Source organism: Salmo salar, chromosome ssa26, assembly GCF_905237065.1.
Source record: "Salmo salar chromosome ssa26, Ssal_v3.1, whole genome shotgun sequence".
Taxonomy (NCBI): Eukaryota; Metazoa; Chordata; class Actinopteri; order Salmoniformes; family Salmonidae; genus Salmo; species Salmo salar.
The window spans coordinates 20,655,130-20,681,649 of record NC_059467.1 but is presented as its reverse complement, the minus strand read 5'-3'; the positions used below and the strand labels follow the sequence as shown (position 1 = coordinate 20,681,649).

The 26,520-nt window shown below is 41.8% G+C and overlaps 2 protein-coding genes across 3 annotated transcripts in view; one reads left to right on the top strand and one right to left on the bottom strand.

Annotated features, from left to right (window-relative positions):
- Positions 1-9,208, bottom strand: part of LOC106587342 (disintegrin and metalloproteinase domain-containing protein 10) — a 105,194-nt gene extending 95,986 nt beyond the window's left edge. The window contains exon 1 of the mRNA XM_014175660.2: positions 9,009-9,208. Coding sequence (XP_014031135.1) covers positions 9,009-9,072 — 64 coding nt within the window. The 5' untranslated portion in view covers positions 9,073-9,208. The remainder of the gene's footprint in view (positions 1-9,008) is intronic.
- Positions 9,209-16,458: 7,250 nt separating this feature from the next.
- LOC106587341 (ubiquitin carboxyl-terminal hydrolase MINDY-2) overlaps positions 16,459-26,520 on the top strand; it is a 35,385-nt gene continuing 25,323 nt past the window's right edge. For both annotated transcript variants that reach the window (XM_014175659.2, XM_014175658.2), the window contains exons 1-3: positions 16,459-17,461; positions 18,370-18,427; positions 24,454-24,518. In XM_014175659.2, coding sequence (XP_014031134.1) covers positions 16,562-17,461; positions 18,370-18,427; positions 24,454-24,518 — 1,023 coding nt within the window. In that variant the 5' untranslated portion in view covers positions 16,459-16,561. The remainder of the gene's footprint in view (positions 17,462-18,369; positions 18,428-24,453; positions 24,519-26,520) is intronic.

The following is a 26,520-nucleotide window of genomic DNA, read 5'->3' as shown; positions in this document are numbered from 1 at the left end:
AAAACCCTTTTAATTCTGAGTGCTATGCATTTCGCTAGTATTTTTGCGTCGCAATATTGAAGTGTAAGGGGCCTCCAGTTTTTTTAGATAGACAGGGACTTTATATTTGCCATCTGGGTCTTGTTTTAATAAGAGAGAAATCAGACCTTCCTGCTGAGTACCTGACAGACTACCATTTCTATAGGAGTAGTTATAATCAAAAAAAGGCTTGATATACCTCTACTGATATGCTATTAAGCCCTGGGGTGTTTCCAGACTGAAAGGATTTAATAGCCTCAAAAAGGTATTCCTCCGTAATTTGGCATTCGCACTGATCTTTCTGTACATTTGTTAATTTTCCATTTTTATATTATTTGGAAATAATTCCTTACCGTAATTTTCATTCAGTGGGAGAGGATGACACGGAAAACAGAACATCTGCCTAAAATAATTAGCATTCTCTTTTTAAAATATAATTCGGAGAATCAAAGATGACTCCGTCTTCAGTAACGAGTTTCTGCAAATTATTTTGGCTAGCATTCCTGTATTGGAGATTGAGGAAGAATTTTGTGCATTTTTCTCCATATTCCATCCAGTTTGCTTTATTTTTGTCATAGATTACATTAGATCGTTCTTGAATAAGTTCAAGTTCTTTTTCCTCTAACTTGTTTTGTATCTCTGTAGTATTGTTTTAATTGCTATCTACCTGTACTATTAGTTCATGGATTTCCCTTGTTAGTCTTGTCTCTTTAGCCAGAAACTTATTTTTTTATTATTGATGAATATTGAATTGAATAACCTCTGAAGGTACATTTAAAAAGGTATCCCAAACAATAAGGGGATTTGCTGAACCTATATTATACTGGAAAAATGCAGTTATAAATTATTTTGTCTTAGTTAAAAATAAGTTGTCCTCCAGTAAACTTTGATTACAGTTCCAATATCCCCGTCCACGTGGAAAATCTATAGGAGTTATGTGAATGCCAATTAGATGATGATCCGATCTCATTCTGTCTCTTATTAAAACTTAACCTTTGATGCAAGAGAGAAAGAGACAAGAAAGTAGTCAAGATGACTAGCTTGATTTAATCTCCATGTATATCTCACTAGGTCGGGGTTTTTTAGTCTCCAAATATCCGCTATTTCTAATGTGTCCATAATATTTGTGACTTCCTTAAGGGCACAGTGATGATAGTTTGTAGAGTGATTACCTTTACGGTCCATTGAGGTACTTAACACTGTTATAGTCTCCTACCATAATGATATACATATCTATTTTATATATTCTCATCCCATTCCTTTACTAGATTGTGTGTACTAGCTTTTGTGGAATTTGTTAGATATTACCTGTTAGACACTGCTGCACTGTCGGATCTAGAAGCATAAGCATGTCGATACACTCGTAGTAACATCTGCTAAACATGTGTATGTGACCAATACAATTTGATTTCCCTGTGTTTTTCAACCTTTCAAAAACACACACGCGCACACACACACACACAAACACAGCAAAGCACCCATTTCCTGTCATGACCCATTAATCTTACAGTGCATGTTGGTGATACACACACACACCTCTGTCTGCTCACCCTGGGATGGAACAGAACGGAAACAGCTCCGCCAATCATGTCACTGTGTTTACACTATTGCAGCACCATACACACTACAACCAGCTGAGAGCGGGAGTGTCTTTATTGAAAGTTCCAACCCTACACGCACTACGGTAAGAGTATGATAAAATGCAGCTGTGGGTTAATCATGGCTTATTCAGAGGTTTAAACTAGAGAAGCAAAAAAAATGATTGTGTGAATCACATTTCCTCCTAAGGTGAAGAAATGTCATATTGCCTTGGGTATCAATACTATGTCACCACTAGACAAACTTCCCTGCATTTCGTACATGGGGCCTATTTGTTTATAGCCTGCACATTAGGCTACACCTGAAACATGGAAAGGATGACCTTGAACAGGGGAAATCCAATTAAGCAATCTCTGACCTTAGTTGACAATACACCAGACAAGAACACTAGCATTTTCACAACTTGGAAAATGCACCAAAAATAAGAATGTTGACAACAAAGAGGGTGAGAAGGAGGGAGTGCTGGGGGGAAAGAGACAGCTGCCAGCAGAGTGCACTTTATCTGATTGGATGAGTCAAGGACAATCCTTTGTGGACACATACTGTATGAAGTGTGATACCAATGGAGAAAAAAAGTATCTAAAGGGCATATTTTGCCCGTTGACTTGTTTTGGAAAAGATTGGGGCAGCTTTTCTGTCAAGAGCTTTCGGGGGCAAATATGGAAAATCTAGGGGCAAAAATGCACAAAGCCCCTCTGCCCCTGTGTATTTCTGACACTGACATTGCACATCTTGAATATGGTCAATATTTGCCTTTGTGGGTGTGAATATACTAGAATGCTGCTCTGCATGCTTCAAACTAACAAAATACAATATTATAACAATGTCAATTGTGGAAAGTCATTGAAGTTCTTTGGACATGTGAGGGGAAATATAATCCAGGATTACATATTTTTCCCACAACCCCACATTCTGAAAGGCTTTGCTATGCCTCCCTAACAAGCCACTGTGCATTACCAAAGCACAGGACTCAGTGCAACTCCTGATGGCTCCAAAACACTGTTTTATTCTCCACATACAAGCAAGGCCTTTCGGCAGAGTCGCTCTCTCGGAGTCTTGCTGACATCTTATCTTCTCTTGGCAAATGCTGTCCAATACATTCAAATGTCAGGGGAAGTCACACACCCCATGTAATGTCTGTGTGAAACAGCAGAATGGGAGAAAATGAAGCCGGTGTGTGGACTGCCACAGCGCTAGTGAAAAGACAGCATCTCAACAAGTGAAGAGAATATGATGCGTTGGAACATAGGGATGTTCCTAGTCAATTAACATGGCTGCCTACTCTACTTCCTCTTTAGAAATGATGGCTTTTGGGTCAGTACCAGCTAAAAAATGTTTCTCTCAACAAGAACAGATAAGCCAGATCTCCTGCTTTCCCTCTATGAATAATTAATTTCCAACCCTGGAAACATATTTGAGTCAAAAGGGAAGAATCTGTTACCACAAACCCTAACAAATCATTAATATCCACCCATGAATCAAATATATGGTTTTATGACAACATCTCACATTCATTATTAATTTGCGTGTGGCATCTGGCATTGAATTATAGATTTTGAAACCCAAATACTGATAACATAATTTGCCTTTCCAGTAAAATGTATAAGATAATACACAGCGTACAAAACATTAGGAACACCAGCTCTTTCCATGACATAGAATGACCAGGTGAATCTAGGTGAACGCTATGATCCCTCATTGATGTCACTTGTTAAATCCACTTCAATCAGTGTAGATGAAGGGGAGGAGGATTGTGTATGTGTGCCATTCAGGGGGATTTAAGTGCCTTTGAGCGGGGTATGGCAGTAGGTGCAGGCACACTGGTTTGAATGTGTCAAGGGTTTTTCACGCTCAACTGTTTCCGTGTGTATCAAGATTGGTCCACCACCCAAAGGCCTTCCAGCCAACTTGACAACTGTGGGAAGCATCCCTGTGGAATGCTTTCGACACCTTATAGAGTCCATGCAACTCAATATTAGGTGGGTGTTCCTAATGTTTTGTACACTCAGTGTACAATGATCTGAGGCTCTGAGCATATAGCCTAAGCCTAGAGGACATCAATTGCTATAGTGGTGACCAATTTAATCCCAAACTCTCCTTTTGAATACAAATCTGTGCTTTTAAAATTGCGTTTGGAGTGGACATATCTTCTTAGTTTATGAAAGAACATTGTCATGGTCCTCTAAGAGAACTGGTTCCGCAGTAATCATTTGATTTCCAGTCACAGAAGGCAGTGCTGGGTCTGGCTCATATCCTCTTTTCCACAGAAAGCAAACATCATGGTGAACCATCACGGACTCTGGGCGGCATCCTCTCTACTCACACACTCACACAGTTGGCAGCAAACGCTCTCTTAACTTCTCTAGGGTAGGGGGCAGTATTTTGACTTCCGGATGAAAGGCGTGCCGAAATTAAACTGCCTGCTACTCAGGCTCAGAAGGTAGGATATGCATATTATTAGTAGATTTGGATAGAAAACACTGAAGTTTCTAAAACGGTTTGAATAATGTCTGTGAGTATAACAGAACTCACATGGCAGGCAAAATCCTGAGAAAAATCCAACCAGGATGTGTGGAAATCTGAGGCTTGTAGTTTTGTAAGTGATTGCCTATACAGTACACAGTAACTTAGGGTTCATGTTGCACTTCCTAAGGCTTCCACTAGATGTCAACAGTCTTTAGAATGTTGTTTCATGCTTCTATTGTGAATATGGAACGAACAAGAGGGCCTGGAGTCAGATGAGTGAGGAAATGACATGAGCTCAGAGGTGCGCGCTCACGTGAGTGTGAGCTGTGTTCCTTTTCTTTTCTGAAGACATTGGAATTATCCGGTTGGAATATTAATGAAGATCTTTGTTAAAAACATCCTAAAGATTGATGCTATACATCGTTTGACATATTTCTACGAACGTAAATATAACTTTTTTTGACTTTTCGTCATGACATTTTCGCGCGCTTCCTGCATTTGGAGTAGTGGACTGAACGCGTGAGCAAAAAGGAGGTATTTGGACATAAATGATGGACTTTATCGAACAAAACAAAACATTTATTGTGGACCTGGGATTCCTGGGAGTGCATTCTGATGAAGATCAAAGGTAAGTGAATATTTATATTATTATTTCAGAGTTTTTTTTGACTCCACAAAATGGCGGGTTTGGTTTCATGTCTGAACGCTATACTCAGATTATTGCAAAGTGTGCTTTCGCTGTAAAGTTTTTTTGAAATCTGACACAGTGGTTGCATTAAGGAGAAGTGTATCTATAATTCTTTGATTTAAAGTTTAACCTCTTGGCGTTCCCCTAGGATAGGTGGCGCTAAAGCGATTTTTGAAAAAAATGTGTGCCCATTTTAAACGGCCTCCTACTCAAACTCAGAAGCTAGGATATGCATATAATTAATACTTGTGGATAGAAAACACCCTAAAGTTTCTAAAACTGTTTGAATGGTGTCTGTGAGTATAACAGAACTCATATGGCAGTCAAAACCCCGAGACAGATGGAAACAGGAAGTGGAATTCTGAATTGCGAACTCAACTTCATCACGTTGCCTATTAATCACACCGTGAGCTATGGTTCATTGAGCGCTTCCTATTGCTTCCACTAGATGTCCCCAGTCTTCACAAATTGGTTTGAGCCTTCTACTGTTAAAACTGAATGAATGAGACGCTGTGGAACGTAGTCACACGGAGAGGGCCATCACCATTATGACGCCGGCACCCCTGGTTACCCTCCCCTTTCGAAACGTTTTGAAACACAATACAATCGTCCCCCTCGAATCTTATTGGCTCTCTTGTTGAAAAACGCCCTGAAGATTTATGTTATACAACGTTTGACATGTTTGAACGAACCTAAATGGGGAAAAAAATGCATTTTCTCGAAATGGCTGTCCCGTGGCCGACGGAAGTTTTGGAGCAGCCTTCAGACGCGCTAACAAGAACAAGCTCTTGGAACATAAAGGAGTCATTTTTTCGAACGAAAATACATTTGTTGTGGACCTGGGATTCCTGGAAGTGCTTTCTGATGAAGACAACCAAAGGTAAGGGATTATTGACAATAGTATACAAGACTAGATGTGATATGCGATTGTTCCAAGATGGCTAGCCTATTGCTAGCCTATTGTTCTGAGTATCGCATCCCCTTTTATCGCAAAGTGTGATTACCCAGTAAAGTTATTTTTAAATCTGGCATTACAGGTGCTTTCAAGAGATATTCATCTATAAATCTTAGAATGACAATATTACATTTAAAAAATGTTTTCGAATAGTAATTTAGTAAATTGTAGCTCTGTTTCATCGGATGCATTTGAGGGAAAATAGTTAGTCAACGTTACGCACCGATGTAAAATGCTGTTTTTATATATAAATATGAACTTTATCGAACAAAAGAATGCATGTATTGTGTAACATGATGTCCTAGGTGTGTCATCTGATGAAGATTGTCAAAAGGTTAGTGCTGCATTTAGCTGTTTTTTGGTTATTTGTGACACCTCTTCTTGCTTATTGCTTATTTGTGATGCATGTGGTTGGTCGAAAAATGGCCATGTGGCTACTTTTACGATATACTCCTCTAACATAATCTAATGTTTTGCTTTTGCTGTAAAGCCTTTTTGAAATCTGACAACGTGGTTCGATTCAGGAGAGGTGTATCTATAAAACGATATAATTTGAAAAACATTTTTTTTAAATTAATAAAATTTTGTTATGCTAATAGGGATATGATTTTTCGCGGGATGTCCATCCCGCATACGGGACGGAGGCCGCACAGGGGTTAATATTTTATCAACGTTTATGATGAGTATTTCTATAAATTGATGTGCTCATTCACCGTAAGTTTTGGGAGGCAAAACATTTCTGAACATTACACGCCAAAGTAAAATGGGGTTTTTGGATATAAATATGAACTTTATGGAGCAAAACATACATGTATTGTGTAACATGAAGTCCTATGAGTGCCGTCTGATGAAGATTATCAAAGGTTAGTGATTAATTTTAGCTGTATTTCTGGTTTTTGTGACACCTCTTCTTGCTTGGAAAATGGCTGTGTGGTTTTTCTTGTCAAGGTGATGTCCTAACAATCTAATGCTATGCTTTCGCCATAAAGCCTTTTTGAAATCGGACAATGTGGTTGGATTAATGAGAAGATTATCTTTAAAATGGTGTAAAATACTTGTATGTGTGAGAAATTTGAATTATGAGATTTTTGTTGTTTTGAATTTGGCGCCCTGCTATTTCACTGGCTGTTGAATAGTGTGTCCCGCAGGTGGGACGGTCACGTCCCACATTCCCAAGAGAGGTTAAAGACACACCAGGGAACATGTGCCTCACACAGAGCTCTGCTGCTACTCTGTTTAGTTCTGCCATTAGTCTGACAGCCCTGACATCAAAATTACTATCTGACCCCCAACATAACATCAGGTGAACCAATTTGATGCTGAAGGCATTGTTTAAAGTATTATTCTTTACACCCTTCAAGTGAACCGTGATCAGACATGGTAGGGTAGGTAAAATCAATATGGCGTAACATTGAGTTGCTTCACGAATCAAACCACATGAGAAGAGTCATCCCCATAAGGACAGTTGAAGACAGGGAGGAACAATGTACTTTTACAGTATTAGAATTTGAGCATATGTCCCAGTCCTTTGTATGGATTGGAGTCATTACTGTACTAAAAGACAAATAGAAAAACGAAAGGCTCAAACTTGGCCATCATGAATAACATAACTAAGTCAACAAAACACCCATCATTAATGCATATGAGTGGGAATATTAGCTCACCGAGGAGAGCCATGAAACATGGTTCATTCTACTTTATCAGCTAATGAGAGTTTCTCAAGTGGAATCAACAAACAAAATAATTAATTAGGATGATTATTGATGCACTAGTAATTTCAAAATGGGGATTTGACAACACAATAACAATTTATGAGGAGCAAATGAAATCCAAGTCATGATCATTTAATTTAACCAGACCTAGCCGTCTCTGAAACAACACTTAATCTGCAGTGGAATGTTTCTGTTTCCATCGTTGAACAAACAGGACACCAGTCAGGAATTGCAGGGGAGCTCAATGCTCAGGGGGCACAGGGGAACACAAGGCCCACAGCAGCTTCAGGCAGATCAATTACTCACTTTGTGTTCACACACACACGAAAAAAACAGACCGTCAGAGCAGGTAAAAAACAGACCCGGCATATGTCTTTTATCCCATAGCAAACAGGAGAGGGAAATTAAAAATGCATGCGATGTCAGACAGATGAGGTGTATAGTCAGATGGAGTGGGACCTTAACAGGGCGAAGAATAATGATGAAGTCAAACGTTTGATGCCATGTTTATGAAAAAGCCTACATGGGTCAGTAAAAGTCTCTTCTAATGCACGCTACTACATCACAGGGGACATCCTGTCCATATGTGTCATGTTTTCAGGAGCTCTGAGTGCTGAATGAATTCAAATCAGATTAGAATGATGAAAATACAGATCACTAACTACATATAGCCTACCATATAAATCAAGTCATGTTTGCATCAGAGCCATAGAGATCTAGCTAGGCTGTGTACATATAAAATACAAAAAGAAAAAAGTCAGTGAGTGGGCATATCATGAGAATGACAGTTGTAATTTACAGTGTCACAATGTGTGAATAGCCTTTTCCTTTCTGTCGAAATAGCTAGAACATTCTGTACATTAGCATGTAATCACTTTGACAGCAAACATCTACACAAATCAACTTGCTACTAGACCTGGGGGTTCCCAAACGTTTACTGCACAAGACCCTAAATTGACACTAGAATATACAGAGGACCCCATTTGGAAAAAGTATACCCCCTAACGTTAGTTAATGCCATGTGTTCATATTTACTCAATTTTAGGTCCTGCCGGATGTCCAGAACTATGAAAGCACATTCGAATAGCGTAAAAGGTCTTAGTCGACACTAACAAGTTGTATTCTAAACCCAATTGAAGAGAAAAAAAAGTTTTAATTTGTTTGTTAAGATCACCTTCTCAGGGGAACCCATTTCACGTTTGGGAACTACTGTACTCGACTCTCTGAACTAACAGTGCGTGACTGACACTGCAGTGATGAGGACTAGTATGTTGATAATATATAACTTTTAGTAAACATCAGATTCTAGATAGTTGAGAATGTCTTAAGAAAAATATCCACCACAGTTACATTCTTATTTTACTCCGGTGGACCTTTCTTAGGCTCTCTCGATATAGTCCTAGCGGAACCATAAATGTAAAAAAAAAAAACAGGAGCTGGACCCCTCCCAGCTAGGTAACGTTAACGCTGCTAGCCTAGCTCGCTTGCTACCATTTCCTGAATCCGATTAGCGAGCTAGCTAGCGATTAAACACTTTTCTTGCTGTATGAATCAGAATGCCCAAACGTACCTTTAATGGTCCATATGCAATTAAACAGCAAGAGTTGTATCAAGACCATATCGATTAAATTCATTGTTAGAACATTGACACGGCGAACGCTTTACTGTTTCGATTTGCACTTCTTAAAGGCGAAGTCCGCGCTCTGTTTATGGCAGTACCTTCACAACCGCCTTTCACCGCTTGTCTAACGGCCTGACGTCAGGCGCGCAGTCAGCGTTCTAGTCCCTCCTACCTCACTAGCGCAACAAAACCTGTTTTATTTTATTTGATAGGGCCGCTTATTTGTTGAAAACAACAATTCAAGTGCAATAAATTCAACAGCGACAAACCAAGCCACTTTTCAATATCAAGTTAGCCTACAAATTAATATTTGTTATGTATTAGGATCCCATTAGACAACGCCAATGGCGACAGCTAGTCTTACTGGGGTCCGACATATAACGAAAAAGACATTACAGACAAAATACTTGACAATTTGCATACATTTAAAAACATTAACATGTTTTGTGTGTGTGCATCTATCAGTTGCACATACATGTTAGTACATTCAAACAACAAGTAGGTCACATGGGGGAGAGGCGTTGTGCTGTGAGGTGTAGCTTTATTTGTTTTTTGATACCAGGTTTGCCGTTCACTTGCGCTGTATAAGATGGAAGGGAATTCCATGCACTCATGGCTTTGTATAATACAATATCATGTATTGACAATAATGCATTTGTCTTGGACAGAGTTTTAAAAATATCCCTGTACCCTGATTTAATGGAATATGATTTCAGTATTGAATACAGTACATCACTACAATAGATTCCACCGTGAAATGTCAATGCCTATATGAATTGGGGGGAAACATTTTTAAAAATTCAAGGAACAATCGATATAGAGGTGTGTGGCCCCACATGCATTTGCACTGCTCAGAGACAGCTATTTGTGTTGAATTCATTGTGAATTTGTTGAATGTTGTCTCTGCACTGATCGTCTTTGTTGAGATTCCCTAAAAACGCCACTTCCATACAGCTACAACCAGAGGTGACTGTTTTGTAACAGGTTAGGAGAACTTACACAGCAGGTTAGGATAAGGTTAGAATAATTAGGTTAAGGTTAAGGTTAGGAAAGGGTTAGGGTTAGCGAAAACGCACTCTTTGTAACTATTGACTAGAAAAAATGCCTATCTCTTATTTCCCGTTAGACATACTGTACATCAGACATACAGCGTTGTTCTTTTCACTGTGTAGCTTCTGCCACTGTGTGGCTAAAAAAAGCCACTACCCTGACTGAACTGGAAATCTCATAACAACTTGTCAGTCTGCTGCAGCTACCAGTTGAGATATTGTGTGACTAACACAATTCAGTTATTTACTAAAAACTCCTGCATTGGGCCAATCGGTATAATCTTGTAAATGCCAGATCTTTATGGCAAAACGCATCGTTAATCCAAGTTTTGTCAAAATAGGGACATTGCTGTCTGAGATATAGCGTTTGACGAGCCTAGGAATTTACAGATGGAGACAGATCCACAGTCCCTTCCCCAATTTCATCGTGGGGGACAATAAAATACACCATAATGGAGTTATATACAGGGAGTACCAGTACCAGATTAATATGCAGAAGTATGAGGTACAGTAAACATGTAATCCCCCACGAATAATGCAGCACCCCCCTTGGGCCAATCAATGTAATATTGTAAATGACGGATCTACATGGCAAGACGCATCATTCGCCCAAGTTTCATACAAATCGGGCCAGTGGTATCTGAGATGTTGCGTGTGACTAACGTACGTACAGTTCATTACTATAGCGCCCCTCTTGGGCCAATCAGTGTAATTTTGTAAGTGCTGGATCTCTATGGCAAGACGCATCATTCACCCAAGTTTCGTCAAAATCTGGTGTCTGAGATATAATGTGGGTTAGCTAGACTCACATCCCTGAGCATGTGTGCCACATTTCAACGCTCTGAGTCAAACAGATCAACAGATAAACATGTGCCGTTAGCACCACTGTTTAGTCGATATGAATGTTCTTGTAGTGATGGGCATTCCTGGCTCTTTTCAGTGAGCCGGCTCGTTCGGCTCAGCTCACCAAAAACGAGCCGGCTCTTTTGTCCGGCTCTTTTGGCTTTAAAGAGCCGGCTCTTTAAAAAATATATGTTTTGTATTTTTTCAAGTCAAATAGTTTGCGATAGTTTGACTATGATTGGTGTTAAAACAATTCTAATTAAATTATTAAATGAAATCATACTCTACCTTAACCACAATATATTTAAAAATGCATTGGTTTGTTATGAAATATAATGCTATTAAACATTTGCATTTAAAGTATAACTTTTCAATGTATATAAACAAAGTGCATATAAATCTAACCATTCAAAACGAATACAATCTGGACAGCATAATAGAATATTGCACAACATCAAAGAAAAATAAATAACAATTTGCAAAACTGCAGCATCCCACAAATTGAAATAAATGTAAAAAAGAAGTATGCTATTACACATGTGCATTTAAAGTGTAACTTTTTTAATGTATATAAACAAAATGCATATAAATGTAACAATTCAAAACGAATACAATCTGAACAACATAATAATAGAATATTGCACCATATCAAAGAAAAATAAATAACAATGTGCAAAACTGCAGCATCCCACTTAAAACATTAAACGGGTCCCTCTTTTCTCTCTTCTTTATTGCCATGTTATAACCAGCAGCACACAGCAATGCTGACCATATTTTGCTTTTATGAGAGATTTGCATTCAGAAAGGAGGGAACGGATGTGGCCGCTATGCAGTCTCCCTGTCGTGACTTTAGTAAGCCGTGGGTAGACAGAGGCCTTGTTTTTCCACCAGCTCAGAGGATCTGCAGGGGCTCCTCCAAATAGGATCGGACTTCCATTATGGCATTCCTTTGGCCGCCTTTCCTTCCAGTTCTCTGCTGCCAATGACTGGAACGAATTGCAAAAATCACTGAAGCTGGAGTCTTATATCTCCTTCTCTAACTTTATGCATCAGCTGTCAGAGCAGCTTACCTATCACTCTACCTGTACACAGCCAGTCTGTAAATAGTACAACCAACTACCTCATCCCCATATTGTTACTTATCCTCTTGCTCTTTTGCACCCCAGTATCTCTACTTGCACATCATCATCTGCACATCTATCACTCCAGTGTTAATGCTAAATTGTAATTATTTCGCCTCTATGGCCTATTTATTGCCTTACCTCCCTACTTTTCTACATTTGCACACACTGTACATATATTTTTATATTGTGTTATTGACTGTACGTTTGTTTATGTGTAACTCTGTGTTGTTGTTTTTGTCGCACTGCTTTGCTTTATCTTGGCCAGGTCGCAGTTGTAAATGAGAACTTGTTCTCAACTGGCCTACCTGGTTAAATAAAGGTGAAATAAAAATAAATAAAATAGCATCTGCTGAGGGATTCCTTTGTGCTGCATCCCCAGTTTCTCTCTCGTCAAACAGCATCCAAACAGCAGACATTTGTGGCACTACTGCTGGTGCTTCTGCTCCATCTGATCCCTCTTCTTCCTGTTGCCCTGGTGCCTAAGCCAGCTGACTGCTGGGGCTGTCCCTCCCTGCTACTGAGGTTATTCTTTGAAGAGCCTCATCAATCGCTCTGGCATCACTGAAAGCTAACTTCTTAAACATGGGGTCAAGTGCAGCGTTTTCTGATAGCCCATGACTATATTACATTCTGTGGAACTTTCTGTCCATTGATGACCATAGGGTGTCTATCAACACTGTCACATGTCCTGTGGTTACATTTGTTTCTCTCTGGTGTCTGGCTGTGATTCTCTGCAAACCCTTACACAGGAGTATCATTTTTGAGACTGTCACATAGCTGAAAAGAGAGAACAGTAACTTATTAGTTCAGGTTCATGTTTTGTCTACTGATACGACATTCTCATCTACTGCTCATATACATATATAATACTGGATTAAATAATGATATAGTAATAACTGCTTACTGTACCTCTCTCCACTGATCTCCACAGTGACCTGCTCAAAGGGTTCCAGGACTCTGCATACCGCCTCCACCACCTCCCATTCCTCTTGGGTCAAAGCATCAACAGGTGCACATCTCTAACCTGACAATGGCCAGGGTAGAGATGATGTCATCCTTTGACTCAAGAAACCGCTGCAACATATAAAATGTTGAATTCCACCTTGTAGTGCAGTCTTGTTTACGCCTCAGCTCAGGCATCCCCATCTGGCTTTGTGTAAACTTTAGTTTTTCAGTACCTACTGTGCTCCTGTGGAAGTATTCCACAGATGCTTTCACTTTGTCCACACTTTGTTCATCACCTTCAGAGTATCTCTTACAATCAGGTTGATTGTGTGGGCAAGACATGGATGATGGGTCCATTTAAAAAATGTTCATGGCTTTGGTTATGTTAGCTGCATTGTCGCTAACACAACATACCACTTTTCCATATACTTTCCATTCTCTGGCAACTCTCAACAGTTCCTCAGTTCCTCTCAACAGTTCTCTGAGGTGTCTGTCGCTGAACTCAAAGCAGTCCAGAAGACAGCTACACATCGAAAAATCTTTAATTAAGTGACATGTAACCGACATGTAAGAAGTGGTTACCCTGTGCATTACCCAATGGACAGAAAGTTCCACTCAGCCCCTATTACAGGGGCTGAGTCACTGGCTTACTGGTGTTCTTCCATGCCGTCCCTGGGAGGGGTGTGTCACTTGAGTGGGTTGAGTCACTGACGTGGTCTTCCTGTCTGGGTTGGCGCCCCCCCTTGGGTTGTGCCGTGGCGGAGATCTTTGTGGGCTATACTCGGCCTTGTCTCGGGATGGTAAGTTGGTGGTTGAAGATATCCCTCCAGTGGTGTGGGGGCTGTGCTTTGGCAAAGTGGGTGGGGTTATATCCTACCTGTTTGGCCCTGTCCGGGGGTTTCATCGGATGGGGCCACAGTTTCTCCTGACCCCTCCTGTCTCAGCCTCCAGTATTTATGCTACAGTAGTTTATGTGTCGGGGGGCTAGTGTCAGTCTGTCACATCTGGAGTATTTCTCTTGTCTTTTCCGGTGTCCTGTGGGAATTTAAATATGCTCTCTCTAATTCTCTCTTTCTTTCTTTCTTTCTCTCTCGGAGGACCTGAGCCCTAGGACCATGCCTCAGGACTACCTGGCTTGATGACTCCTTGCTGTCCCCAGTCCACCTGGCTGTGCTGCTGCTCCAGTTCCAACTGTTCTGCCTGCGGCTATGGAACCCTGACCTGTTCACCGGACCTGCTACATGTCCCAGACCTGCTGGAACCCTGACCTGTTCACCGGACGTGCTACCTGTCCCAGACCTGCTGTTTTCAACTCTCTAGAGATAGCAGGAGCGGTAGAGATACTCTCAAAGATCGGCTATGAAAAAGCCAACTGACACTTACTCTTGTGTTACTGACTTGTTGCACCCTCGACAACTACTATGATTATTATTATTTGACCATGCTGGTCATTTATGAACATTTGAACATCTTGGCCATGTGGTGTTATAATCTTCACTCGGCACAGCCAGAAGAGGACTGGCCACCCCTCATAGCCTGGTTCCTCTCTAGGTTTCTTCCTAGGTTTTGGCCTTTCTAGGGAGTTTTTCCTAGCCACCGTGCTTCTACACCTGCGTTGCTTGCTGTTTGGGGTTTTAGGCTGGGTTTCTGTACAGCACTTTGAGATATCAGCTGATGTAAGACGGGCTATATAAATAAATTTGATTTGATGTCCAGCAGTCAGTGGTAAGGGAAACTGCAATAGCTTTTTGTACTCTTTCCCGCACTGACGCCTGTGTGCTCTCGTAAAGTTGTGGAATAAGTGATTTTGAAAGGGTTTTCCGGCTTGGAATGGTGTACATTGGATTTAGACTATTGCTATAATTTCTAAAACCTCTGTCCTCCACAATCGAAAATGGCTGGAAAATGGCTGGAAATCGGTGGCAATCATTTTAGCCAATGCAATATAAATGTGGCCTTGTTTTGCTACAGACATAGACATTGGCATAAATTTGTCTATAGAAGACTGCGTTGCTGTGTCTCGTGGAGTAGGCCTACTTGACTGAGTGGATACGCTGGCTCCACCACTATCACTAGCAGGCCCGCTAGTTTCTTGAAGCTCCGCTACAGCTAGCTCCACAGTTGGGTGCACAGTTCGCATATGCCGGTGTAGGTTGTGCGTAGAACCAGCTTTATAGGAGATTTTGTTTTGGCAAATTCTACACTGTGCTCTAACATTGTCTACATTATTAAAATGCATCCAAATGCTACTGTGCTTCCGACTCATTTTCCAACTGTTGTTTTCACAGCTGTCCTTACTCTCTCTCCTCGGCTTCTAAGTGTGTGCCTGTGAGTGAGTTGGCTCGGCCCTCCCTCGCGCATCTTTGGTTCACTGGTTGACACTGCATGTCTGATTGACAGGAACAACAGGTGAGGCTGTTAGTCTGAGCAGACAGAACGAATGTGTATGCTCTTGAGAATGTAGGCCTATATTTTTTTTTTAATGTCGTTCTTTGAATTAGTCAATTCTATTCATTTAAATCTTTTGATTATTCATAACTTAATTTTTAAAATATTTTTATAAATAGATTCAGCTCTTCTGAAGTGCGAGTCGGCTCCCAACGTTCACCTACAAGAGCCGGCTCTTAGAGCCGACTCGTTCGCGAACGACCCATCACTATGTTCTTGACAGTGTTTGCAGCATGTGCAACAAATTGTGTTACAATATGAATATCATTGACTGATGTATATGCATTTATGTGCCAGACCATGCATAAGTGAAAGTTTATTGGTCAATAGTGGCCATGTTGTTTTCGGTACTAGTCTGGAAAATATTGCATTAAGAGACCTTTGTCCATAAATCCCATATGTAAAGTTTTGTGCAGATCGGCCATTCGGTGCCCGCAGAGTAGCATTTTAAGTGTTTTTCACAAAATTCTAAATTGCGGAAAATCCATCGGGGCGGACCTTATGGGTCCCTGATGCAAATTTGTTCCTTGTGGGGAGTGGCCTTTGTACCGAATTTCCTGACTTTAGGTCAAACAGGGTGAGGAGCGTGACCTTCAAAATGTGCATTTTCAATCTCTTATTATAGCCACCATCTGGCCAATCAGAGTAATTTTGTAAATGCCGGCTCTCTATGGAAAGACTCATTATTCACCCAAGTTTCGTCCAAATCGGCCCAGTGCTTTCAGAGAAATCGCATGTGATTAAAGTATGAATGAACATATAAACGAAAGGATGGAGACAGATCCACAGTCCCCTCCCCAATTTAATCGTGGGGGACAATTAATATGAATGTAAAAATGACAGGAAACCATACCGAGAAAGCATGTGTAATTTGTTGCAAACGGATTAAAAATGTACACAGCACACCCAAATTATGAAAATCAGCACTCAAATTTCCAGTTATTCTCTACTGCCTCTCCTTGGCCTGAAGAGGCATTTCTTCCAGAACTCTGGGCTTTTCTACAGTGACGTCACTGGCAGAGATGTCATGGCGTCTGTGGGGCTGAAGCTGGAATTAAGCTAGCTAAAAGCTGTCGACAGTGTGTAAATCGAAATGGAGAAAAATGCAAACCTGCATCGAGATGTTGGAGGAAGTACTCTATGTGCTACTATTGCAGGAGAAATGGGTGATATTAAAACAGTTGGCGGAATGAAGGGAGCGACCGATACGTGCAAGAATAGTGAGCATTCTCTCAGTACTTTGGTTAGTTGTACTACTAGCTCCAGTAGTGCCCCTAACACTGCTAGTAATGCTATCTCCAGTGTTGAGAAATTAGATGTGGCAGAAATGATCGAGTCTCTCCCGGTGCAAGAGAAGAACATTCAATCGAGTGGTTGGTCGGAGACATTGTCCTCTGGATCTGGAGATCATTTGAGTAACGGGATGGGATATGGCACGCAGCTGGCTACAGGAAATAGCGGGGGTGCCACCTCAAAGTTAGTAAACAATAAAACGGATGGCGAGCCTTCCTCAACTGGGGCAAGGATTACAGATGGTGAAGCTGAGGTGTTGGGTTGTGAGTCAGTTGAACCAGTGAAGCTGGCAAAACCGACACACCTATGTTCGGACAAAACAAATACGGGAAACGTCAAATGTGGAGTTGCGATTGACAAAACCATATGCGAGGGTTTGCAGAGTGGGAGTGACCCGTGCATCGCGGCAGAATCTAGGAGCGCCGACTCACTTGAGTCCTTCTCGAACCTCAACTCCTGTCCCAGTTTCGATCTCAACAGTGAAGGGTTGGAGGACAGGGGGCTGGCAATAACACTACATAGCGAGTATGGGGCTGATGGAACTAAGATCCCGTGCACCAAGGACCGGGGCGCTGGCCAGTCCATATACCACATCAAGTGGATCAAGTGGAAGGAAGAAAACACACCTATCATTACCCAGAACGAGAACGGTCCATGCCCATTGCTGGCAATTATGAATGTCCTATTGCTGGCATGGAAGGTAAATGACTGACATCATAACCTGACCTCTGAGACAAGTTTACATGTGGTGTGCATGATGCCGTTTGAAACATTTCCACATCTATTATTTGTCAATACTAAATTACTAATAGGGAAGTAATTTTGAAGCTGGTCATCATAACCACGCTATCTGTTGTATTATCAGTTTCAAATAAAAATGTAATGATCAGTAGTAAAATAAGCTATTGTCACCTGCCAGAATATAGAATACCATGAAAAGTTGAAGATTCATAAATAATCTTCCTTCGTTTGGGCAGAATTTAAGTTAAAGTTGAAATTATACCACTCATATGCATTCATCTTTATTTTCTCTTAATACTCAATTATTGTAATTTCATGATGGAGTTTGTTGACAGGTCACATTGACCAATTATACCATAGACCCAGTTGTATATATTTCCCCATGCTGCGGCCTTGGCAGCTCAGTCCCTCTCTTATAAGTAGTCTCCGAGAGCTTCCAATTGAGTCATTTTTAAGCCTCTGGTTTCATTTACATCATAAAGATAATGTTTATTTATTGTCAGTGACAGTTGGTTGGCAGGCAGTGGAGATTCTGATTCAGTATGTGGCTTCACAACTTAAACTGCAGCGCTGTGTCTGAAACCTTCCCTAAAACTTCACCACCTACTGTGAAAATGGGTGACATGAAAGTGACTGTAAACAGAATTCTTTGCTTCAAACGCCTGTGTGTGTGCTGACAGTTGTGCAACCGCTAACAGTGCACTTCTGGTGACTTTAAACACAGTTTTCCACTTCCCAGGTGTGGGTGTATTTACTGTGAACCATAATCATGGGGGAGGGAGATGCCTGTCAGCCAGGTTCTATTGGCCTGACTAACTTTAGTCATGTTGCTTGGTTTGTTAAATAATGTATGTGGTTCCATTACAGGTGAAGATGCCACCAATGATGGAGATCATAACTGCTGAACAGTTGATGGAATATCTTGGTGAGTATGAGTGAGAATCTGTTTATGAAACCAAAGGACCCAAGTGTAATTTAAATCAGTGACCTTTAGTTGCCCTCCCGGAGGGTGAAGTGTACAGTTTATTCCCGGTCTCTAGTATTTATCTACGTTTAAGGACAGTTGTGACCTGTTTTTCTAAGCCTGATACAAATTCGAGCCACCTTGACAGTGCTCAAAGGCAATGGGAAATACTGTATTTTTCTTTGGTTTTGAACCTGCCTGGAAGGTCCATGTCACAAATTGCTAGTCTGGCTGTAACTGTAGTACACCAGTGCAGTGGAGCATTGAGCTGTAGTAGAAACTAGCCTGGGAAGTGCAATGTGACCTTAATGACAGAGTACTGGAGGGCTGTAATTATGTCCCACTGCCTGGGAAGGCATTACTGTATGAATAATCACAGGACCTGCCTCACTGCTTGCCTGGCCCTTCAGTTTTATTATACTAATTTCCTCACCTCCCTTCAGTAGACTGTGGATTTGCTGCCTCTCCTAGCTTTAGGATAAATTGCTATATAATATGGATTTCATATGATTTAAGCAATGGCACACAGTAATTGCATAGCTGCTGTGAATTGACCAATTTTACCTGAGTTTTCTTTCTAAATAAACAAAACCTCCACTTGATTTTTAGCCAGTGAATACAATGGAAGATTCTGTAATAAATTCAACACTGTGCCTGGATCATTATACACATTCTGGTCGTCACCTAGCTGCTAGACCTGCCCTCAGAAGAGTGCATATGTACTTGTATAACCATTAGTGATATGCCTGGAGTCCCCACAGATGTGGTGGGTGGGTTTAGGGTCATAAAATATTGTATGGATGAAGGGTGGGCGAGTTGAATAAAGAGAAAACAATGCATAAAAAAAATCCATAAATGTGCAATTCATATCTATAGACTACATTGAGGTTTTCATTTCATTATTTCTGTCTGGCGTTAGTGTGTAGCCTAAGCTTTAGGGCCTAACTGTAGCGCCCTAAATGCACGCAAATTGCCAAATGCATTTGGGAACTTGGGCAGAAAAGTTAAAATCGATCCACTGAGGCAAAAAGGACAATGTCGGAGTTTAATTCAATAATAGAAAATCTGTGAAATGGAGAGTTGATGTTTGGGGAAAATGTAGTAAAGTGGTAAAAAAGGATGATAGCCAGAACTGCTATGTCATGTGTGATGATTCGACAGTCTCAAGACGTGGAATTCAAAATGGCACATCAAGGGAACTACTGTTCAGATGGGTTAAATGAAATAGTAGCCTAACTGAAATGTGGATTGACTGTAGGTCTATAACCTCTCACATCGCCTAATATAATATTAACTCCTGCAGAATTAAGAATGATTATTATTTATTTCAGCATCTTGAGAGAATGAATGTGTGGTTAGGGACAGTCTATAAAGGTGGCGGTGCTATCTTTATCAGCATCATAAAAGTGTAAGCCATCATTTTATTATCTTTATTGTTATTATCTTATTATTTAAACCACATAAAATATGCATCCAAGCCGGACTGAGATCTTAACAAAAACATGTTGAGCTGTTTTAACAGGTTTTAATTTCCTAAACCGGTGAAACTGATGTCATTTGGACATTTTTGCACATAAAATCTTTCATGTTTTTTTTAAGTCATTCAATTTTCTCCTTGGTCCCAGAATGTATTTGCTGTGTGAGAGAAGCAGAGATGAAAGAGGACAGAAAACAATTTTAACAATGTCAACTATACTGAACAAAAATATAAACGCAACATGCAACAATTTCAACCATTTTACTGAGGTAGAGTTCATATAAGGGAATCAGTCAATTGAAATAAGTTAATTCGGCCCTAATCTATGGATTTCACATGACTAGGCAAGGGCGCAGCCATGGGTGGGCCTGGGAGGGCAGGCCCAGATGGGAGCCAGGCCCAGCCAATCAGAATTAGTTTTTCCCCACAAAAGGGCTTTATTACAGACAGAAATACTCCTCAGATTCATCAGCTGTCCGGGTGGCTGGTCTCAGAATCTCCCGCAGGTGAAGAAGCCGGATGTGGAGGTCCTGGGCAGGCATGGTTACACGTGGTCTGCGGTTGAGGCCTGTTGGACGTACTGCCAAATTCTGTAAAACAATGTTGAAAGTGGCATATGGTAGAGACAATTAACATTGCATTCTCTGGCAACAGCTCTGGTGGACATCGCTGCAGTCAGCATGCCAATTGCACGCTGTGGCATTGTGTTGTCTGACAAATCTGTACATTTTAGAGTGGCCTTTTATTGTCCCCAGCACAAGGTTCACCTGCGTAATGATCATGCTGTTTATTCAGCTTCTTGATATGCCATACCTGTCAGGTGGATGGATTATCTTGGCAAAGGATAAATTATCACTAATAGGGATGTAAACTAATTTGAGGGAAATAAGGTTTTTGTGCGTATGGAATATTTCTGGGATCTTTTATTTCAGCTCATGAAACATGGGACCAACACCTTACATATATTTGTTCAGTATAGATTGAAACATTAACACTATTGATTTCTAACATTATTCTGGTAAGCAAAGGTTTATTTAGTCTTCTAGGTCAAGAAGTAATTACAGAAGAGAAGCTGCCTGTATCAAATTATAGACTAACATAGTTGACTAACATAGGCCTACGTTTCTGCTTATAATTTCTGACATTTTGGAAACATTTTTAGATAGCCTACCATCTCAGACTGTACAACGCATTTTCTGTATTTGTGGGTCGGGTGAGGGTCTCAGATTTTCATCAGCGGTTGTGGATGGATTATTACCAATTGTGAGCGGGCGTGGATGAACAAACAGCTCAACCGCGCATCGCTAATACCCATGTGAGGTCAGGTGGTATGGTCCAGTATAGACTGACCAGGAGGACTGAAGAATCCCTGTGGACCAAGGCCTGCTAACGTCAGGGAAACAGGAGCTGTGTTCTTTCTCCATGCGTGGCACGCTGACCCCACTGCCTCCCTCCATAGCTGGGTGCTGTTATGATGAAGAACCAGGGGTGTCCTGTTACTAAAGACATTCTCATCTAAGCTATAGAGAAAAAAAATCTGTCACTATAGCCAAGCCCTCTTTTCATGGCAGTGGTCAGTTTGGCTTCAATTTTACAGGCTCTATAATTCTTTGACTGGTGCTATGACTAGTGTCCCGTTATGAGTGTGTTCTAGCTAAATGCATCATATAAAGACTGTTAGGAGTCAATAACAACTCTAACTATAAGAGAAATGTAGTCACCAGCTGCTGAGTTCTGAGAGACGCCAGGAGTCCTGAAATATATCAGCATTAGTCATGCCATGGGAGTTGTTTACTTTCATATGATCATTTGGGAGTTCGGTATAGAGGTCAGTTTGCACTAAAAGACTCCTGACTGTTTGTGCTACATTGTCCTACATTCTGCATGTGATTAGCAGATTCAACTGGTTTTTATTGAATTTGTATTAGTCATTATGGGCCAAGACACAGACTGTCGTTAATTTATGGCTAAGGATATTTCTCACCATGGTTTAATTACAGTGTACACTGTCGTGCTTCATTGGGGGACAGATTAGTTAGTTAGCTACCAAGATAGAATATAAAGAGCAAAATGTGACTGGGAAACAGAGGGATGATTCTTCATCGTCAAGAAATATATTTTTGATGTCAGTCATGCGAATACTCATTGCATTTCTCAGTTTGCTGCTTCTCTTCAAGTATTTTTCATTAGGCCTAACTCAAATGTTGACTTGACTTCTCATTAGTGTGTTTTGTACCAGGGATAATAATGTTGTTACCTTTCGGTTAGATGTTACATTTTTAGGATGCATTGGCTAGGAAAATGTCATTTAGAATGAGTAATTGTGTCTGTTATTGAGCTCTCTTAATGGATAGCCTTATGTTTCCTCCCCACAGAATCTGCCTCTGTGAGTCCATAGCGCTTGGTGTCCATGACTGATCAATTATAATTGAATTGCATGCATTAGAGTTTGGTTCATTTTGCTAGGAGAAAAAGTATCATCTACAGTGTGTGCATTTCATTGTCAGACTACACTATGACCAGGCAAATCTAATTTGACCTTCTCCAAATACTTTTTTATAAGAGAGGAGGCAACTGTACCCTGCTGGTCAACTGACATGAAACCCTGAGAGAGGAGACCATTCAGACTGACCCAAAGCATTAGCACATTGAGAGACACATAGTTGCCCATCTTTAGATATATAAGAGGTAGCCTAGTGTGTGGGTCTGATGGAACACAGAACTCACTCCAACCACATGGCTCTATGTTCAATACCAGTAAGAAGCCAGAGGCCTTTACCCCTCCCACCCACTCAGGGCCCTCTCCCACCCACTCAGGGCCCTCTCCCACCCACTCAGGGCCCTCTCCCCCATTGTGCCCCAGATGGAGTCCCCTGATTGCTCCCTCTGTCTGCAGCTCTGCACCTTGCTCATCTGCTCCTACAGATACCCATGGTTGATTCCAAGTTCAGTGTAAAAACATTCCCTGTCTCTTTTGAGCACCCTGACTCAGTGAGCACTTCAACCCTTCTGCAAATCACAGGTGACAAACAGTAATGAAGCACAGCGTTTTCATTTCATGCAACTCCTGTTTTTCCGACAGTGTCGTGTTAGATTTCCTCAGAGGAATGCTTATGGTTGTAGCCATCCCTCTTCTGTACAATAACGACCTTTAACTGCGTTATGCAGGCTGTGTGCGCGTATCATCCCAGATATGCCTCTGAGCCGTCTCTGCTCTTCTTTCACAAGTGCCCATAAATTGCAGCTCCGTGTTTGTGGAGACGGCTTTGTCTTTACTCCAGCTAGTGGCTGAGAGCTCATAATGAATGGTTTGGTCCCTGGTCAAACATTCATCTTGTGTAATGTCCAGGAACAGGCAGATAGGCCTGTCTCCTAGCCTCGCCACTGCACTTCATTACGCACAGTTATTGTTTCATGCCCAGACAAAAAACAATGGCTTGTGAAAAAGAGCTGCTCACAAAGAGCCCCATTTAATGTGGGCAGATTCAGACGCTGTATTAATAACTACTGTGAGGCCCATAGGGGCAGAAGTGGAGGAGATGTATGTTGTATTAAAGAGGCTGCTGGTCGATGTTGGGATTTAGTACTCTGTGGAGCATGCCAGTGAATCATGAAACAGCAGCAGTAGAGGCCCAGGCAGGGAGGGTAGTCTACAGTCAGCTGGCAGGGAACGGGGCAGGCGGAGGGAGGTGGGGGGGGGTATGGCCGGGGGTTCCCTGGGCATAGAAATGTCAGAGTCAGTTGACTGGTCTCAGCCGGGTGCGTTCATGGCCAGGGCTGAGGAAGCCTGTGTCTGAGGAGAGGAAATGGAGATCGAATCAGAGTAGCTCCCTGGCTCTGAAACACACTGACTACTGGCTCACTTTGTTAAAGTAAGAAATGATTGGATTATGAGAAAAAGTAGGCCTATTTTTGTTTTTCAGATATAAAAGTCTCAGAATCATTATCTTGTAACATAAAATATCTCGCGAGTGGGTATGTTTTTGACAGCTAGACACTGCCGCTATGTGTTGCTCAGAGGGGAGGGTGGAGTTGGGTGCGATGTTAATGGTTGGATGACAGGTGCACTGTGATTAGCACCACAGGGCTCTTCACAAGGCTCTCCCTGCCTGCCCCAGTGGCTGCTCTTCCTAGGACCTACACTAAGCCCTTAACACCTCCCTAGCGGCTCCCCACTAGCCAGGGCTTGACTGACCCCGCATGCCTGGCCGAACCCTTCCTGGAAAAACAGCTGGCCAGCGCTTAACACTCAACATCCCGCTTCTCACTGAGGATTAGACACTTCTTATGAAATCAGAACAGAATCGATAATATCACCTCTTCACTTGGGATTGATGTAAGCAGGCTGTGATGTCACTGGTGAGCGGGCAGGGCTCTACCCTGATGATATTTGACCTCTCAGCTCCCCTGTGTGTCTGTGGCTGCTTTAATTAGCCTGTATCCCCAGGTCCTCTGATGTTGCCTCCTCTCTCTCTCTCTCTCTCTCTCCCTCGCTCTCTCTCCCCTGCAGGAGACTACATCCTCGATGCCAAGCCGAAAGAGATTTCTGAAGCCCAGCGGCTAAACTATGAACAGGTAAGGACTGTTGTTGCCTAAACACAATCAATAAGGGCCGTTATTCACTGATCATACGCATGTCTACCGGTCTGTCTCTCTTTGTGTCTGTCTCTGGCTCATGTTGGAGAATCAGACAGTCAGGCAGGATGAGGCAGGCAGGATGAGGCAGGCAGGCAGGCAGGCTCTAGGCTGTTGGGCACCCCCCTCTCCCTCTTAGATCTCTGATGGCAGAGCAGCAGCATCACACTATTAACTCACACCACGCCAAGGGGGCTCACTTGTTCTCACTTACCAGCCTAAAATATCCCTGCCTGCCGTTTAGTGACTGCAGTTCCTGTCCTCTTCTATCCAGAAATATATCATATTCTAATGGGCAACGATGCGATGTTAAGATGAGTGTTTATACGGTCATGTGCATTTGCACATCATTTGCATTGGGAATGAATCTCCAGAAAGACCAATGAATGTATATTTACGTAAGATGAAAATAAGCAGCATGATGATTATGGTTATATGGAAAAACAGCCCACTGCCCTAGAGCTGCATTTAGCCCCTATATAGGTTACCTAAAAAACATGTCAATGCCCTAGAGCTGCGTTTAGCCCCTATTTAGGTTACATAAAAAACATGTCAATGCCCTAGAGCTGCGTTTAGCCCCTATTTAGGTTACATAAAAAACATGTCAATGCCCTAGAGCTGCGTTTAGCCCCTATATAGGTTGCATAAAAAACATGTCAATGCCCTAGAGCTGCGTTTAGCCCCTATATAGGTTGCATAAAAAACATGTCAATGCCCTAGAGCTGCGTTTAGCCCCTATTTAGGTTACATAAAAAACATGTCAATGCCCTAGAGCTGCGTTTAGCCCCTATTTAGGTTACATAAAAAACATGTCAATGCCCTAGAGCTGCGTTTAGCCCCTATTTAGGTTACATAAAAAACATGTCAATGCCCTAGAGCTGCGTTTAGCCCCTATTTAGGTTACATAAAAAACATGTCAATGCCCTAGAGCTGCGTTTAGCCCCTATATAGGTTGCATAAAAAACATGTCAATGCCCTAGAGCTGCGTTTAGCCCCTATATAGGTTGCATAAAAAACATGTCAATGCCCTAGAGCTGCGTTTAGCCCCTATTTAGGTTACATAAAAAACATGTCAATGCCCTAGAGCTGCGTTTAGCCCCTATATAGGTTACATAAAAAACATGTCAATGCCCTAGAGCTGCGTTTAGCCCCTATTTAGGTTACATAAAAAACATGTCAATGCCCTAGAGCTGCGTTTAGCCCCTATTTAGGTTACATAAAAAACATGTCAATGCCCTAGAGCTGCGTTTAGCCCCTATTTAGGTTACATAAGCGGGGTCTTATCAGGCCTACGGCACAACATGGTCATGAGAGGCAGGTCATGTCTCTTCACATCGCTGTGGGAGGGTGCTCAGGGATGCATGGCTGAGTTCAGATCGAGGCCAGTGCTGGGGCTCTGAGTGGTTCACATGGCCTGGAAGGGATGGTTTTATCATTCCCATCCACACTCCCATCCCTATCCCTGCTGCCTGAAATGTGGGAGGGGCATGGCCTCTCTTCCTCTCCTCCTTCTCTCCACTCTGCTGTGGCAAAGAACCAGCACATCTGTGAATGTTATTCTCTTCACGGGCGTCATCGCTTGGGGAGGAGAACAGTCGTGTGCGTGTGTACATACCAGAGTCTCGATTACTGTCCAAGGAGAATGTTCTGACTGCTGTACAGTCGTAGCTCTCTAAGCTCCTGCCTAGAAGGCCAGCATCCCGGGGTCGCCTCTTCACTGTTGACGTTGAGACTGGTGTTTTGTGGGTACTATTTAATGAAGCTGCGAGTTGAGGACTTGTGAGGCGTCTGCTTCTCAAATTAGACTCTTGCTCAGTTGTGCACCGGGGCCTCCCACTCCTCTTTCTATTCTGGTTAGAGCAAGTTTGCGCTGTTCTGTGAAGGGAGTAGTACACAGCATTGTACGAGATCTTCAGTTTCTTGGTAATTTATCACATGGAAT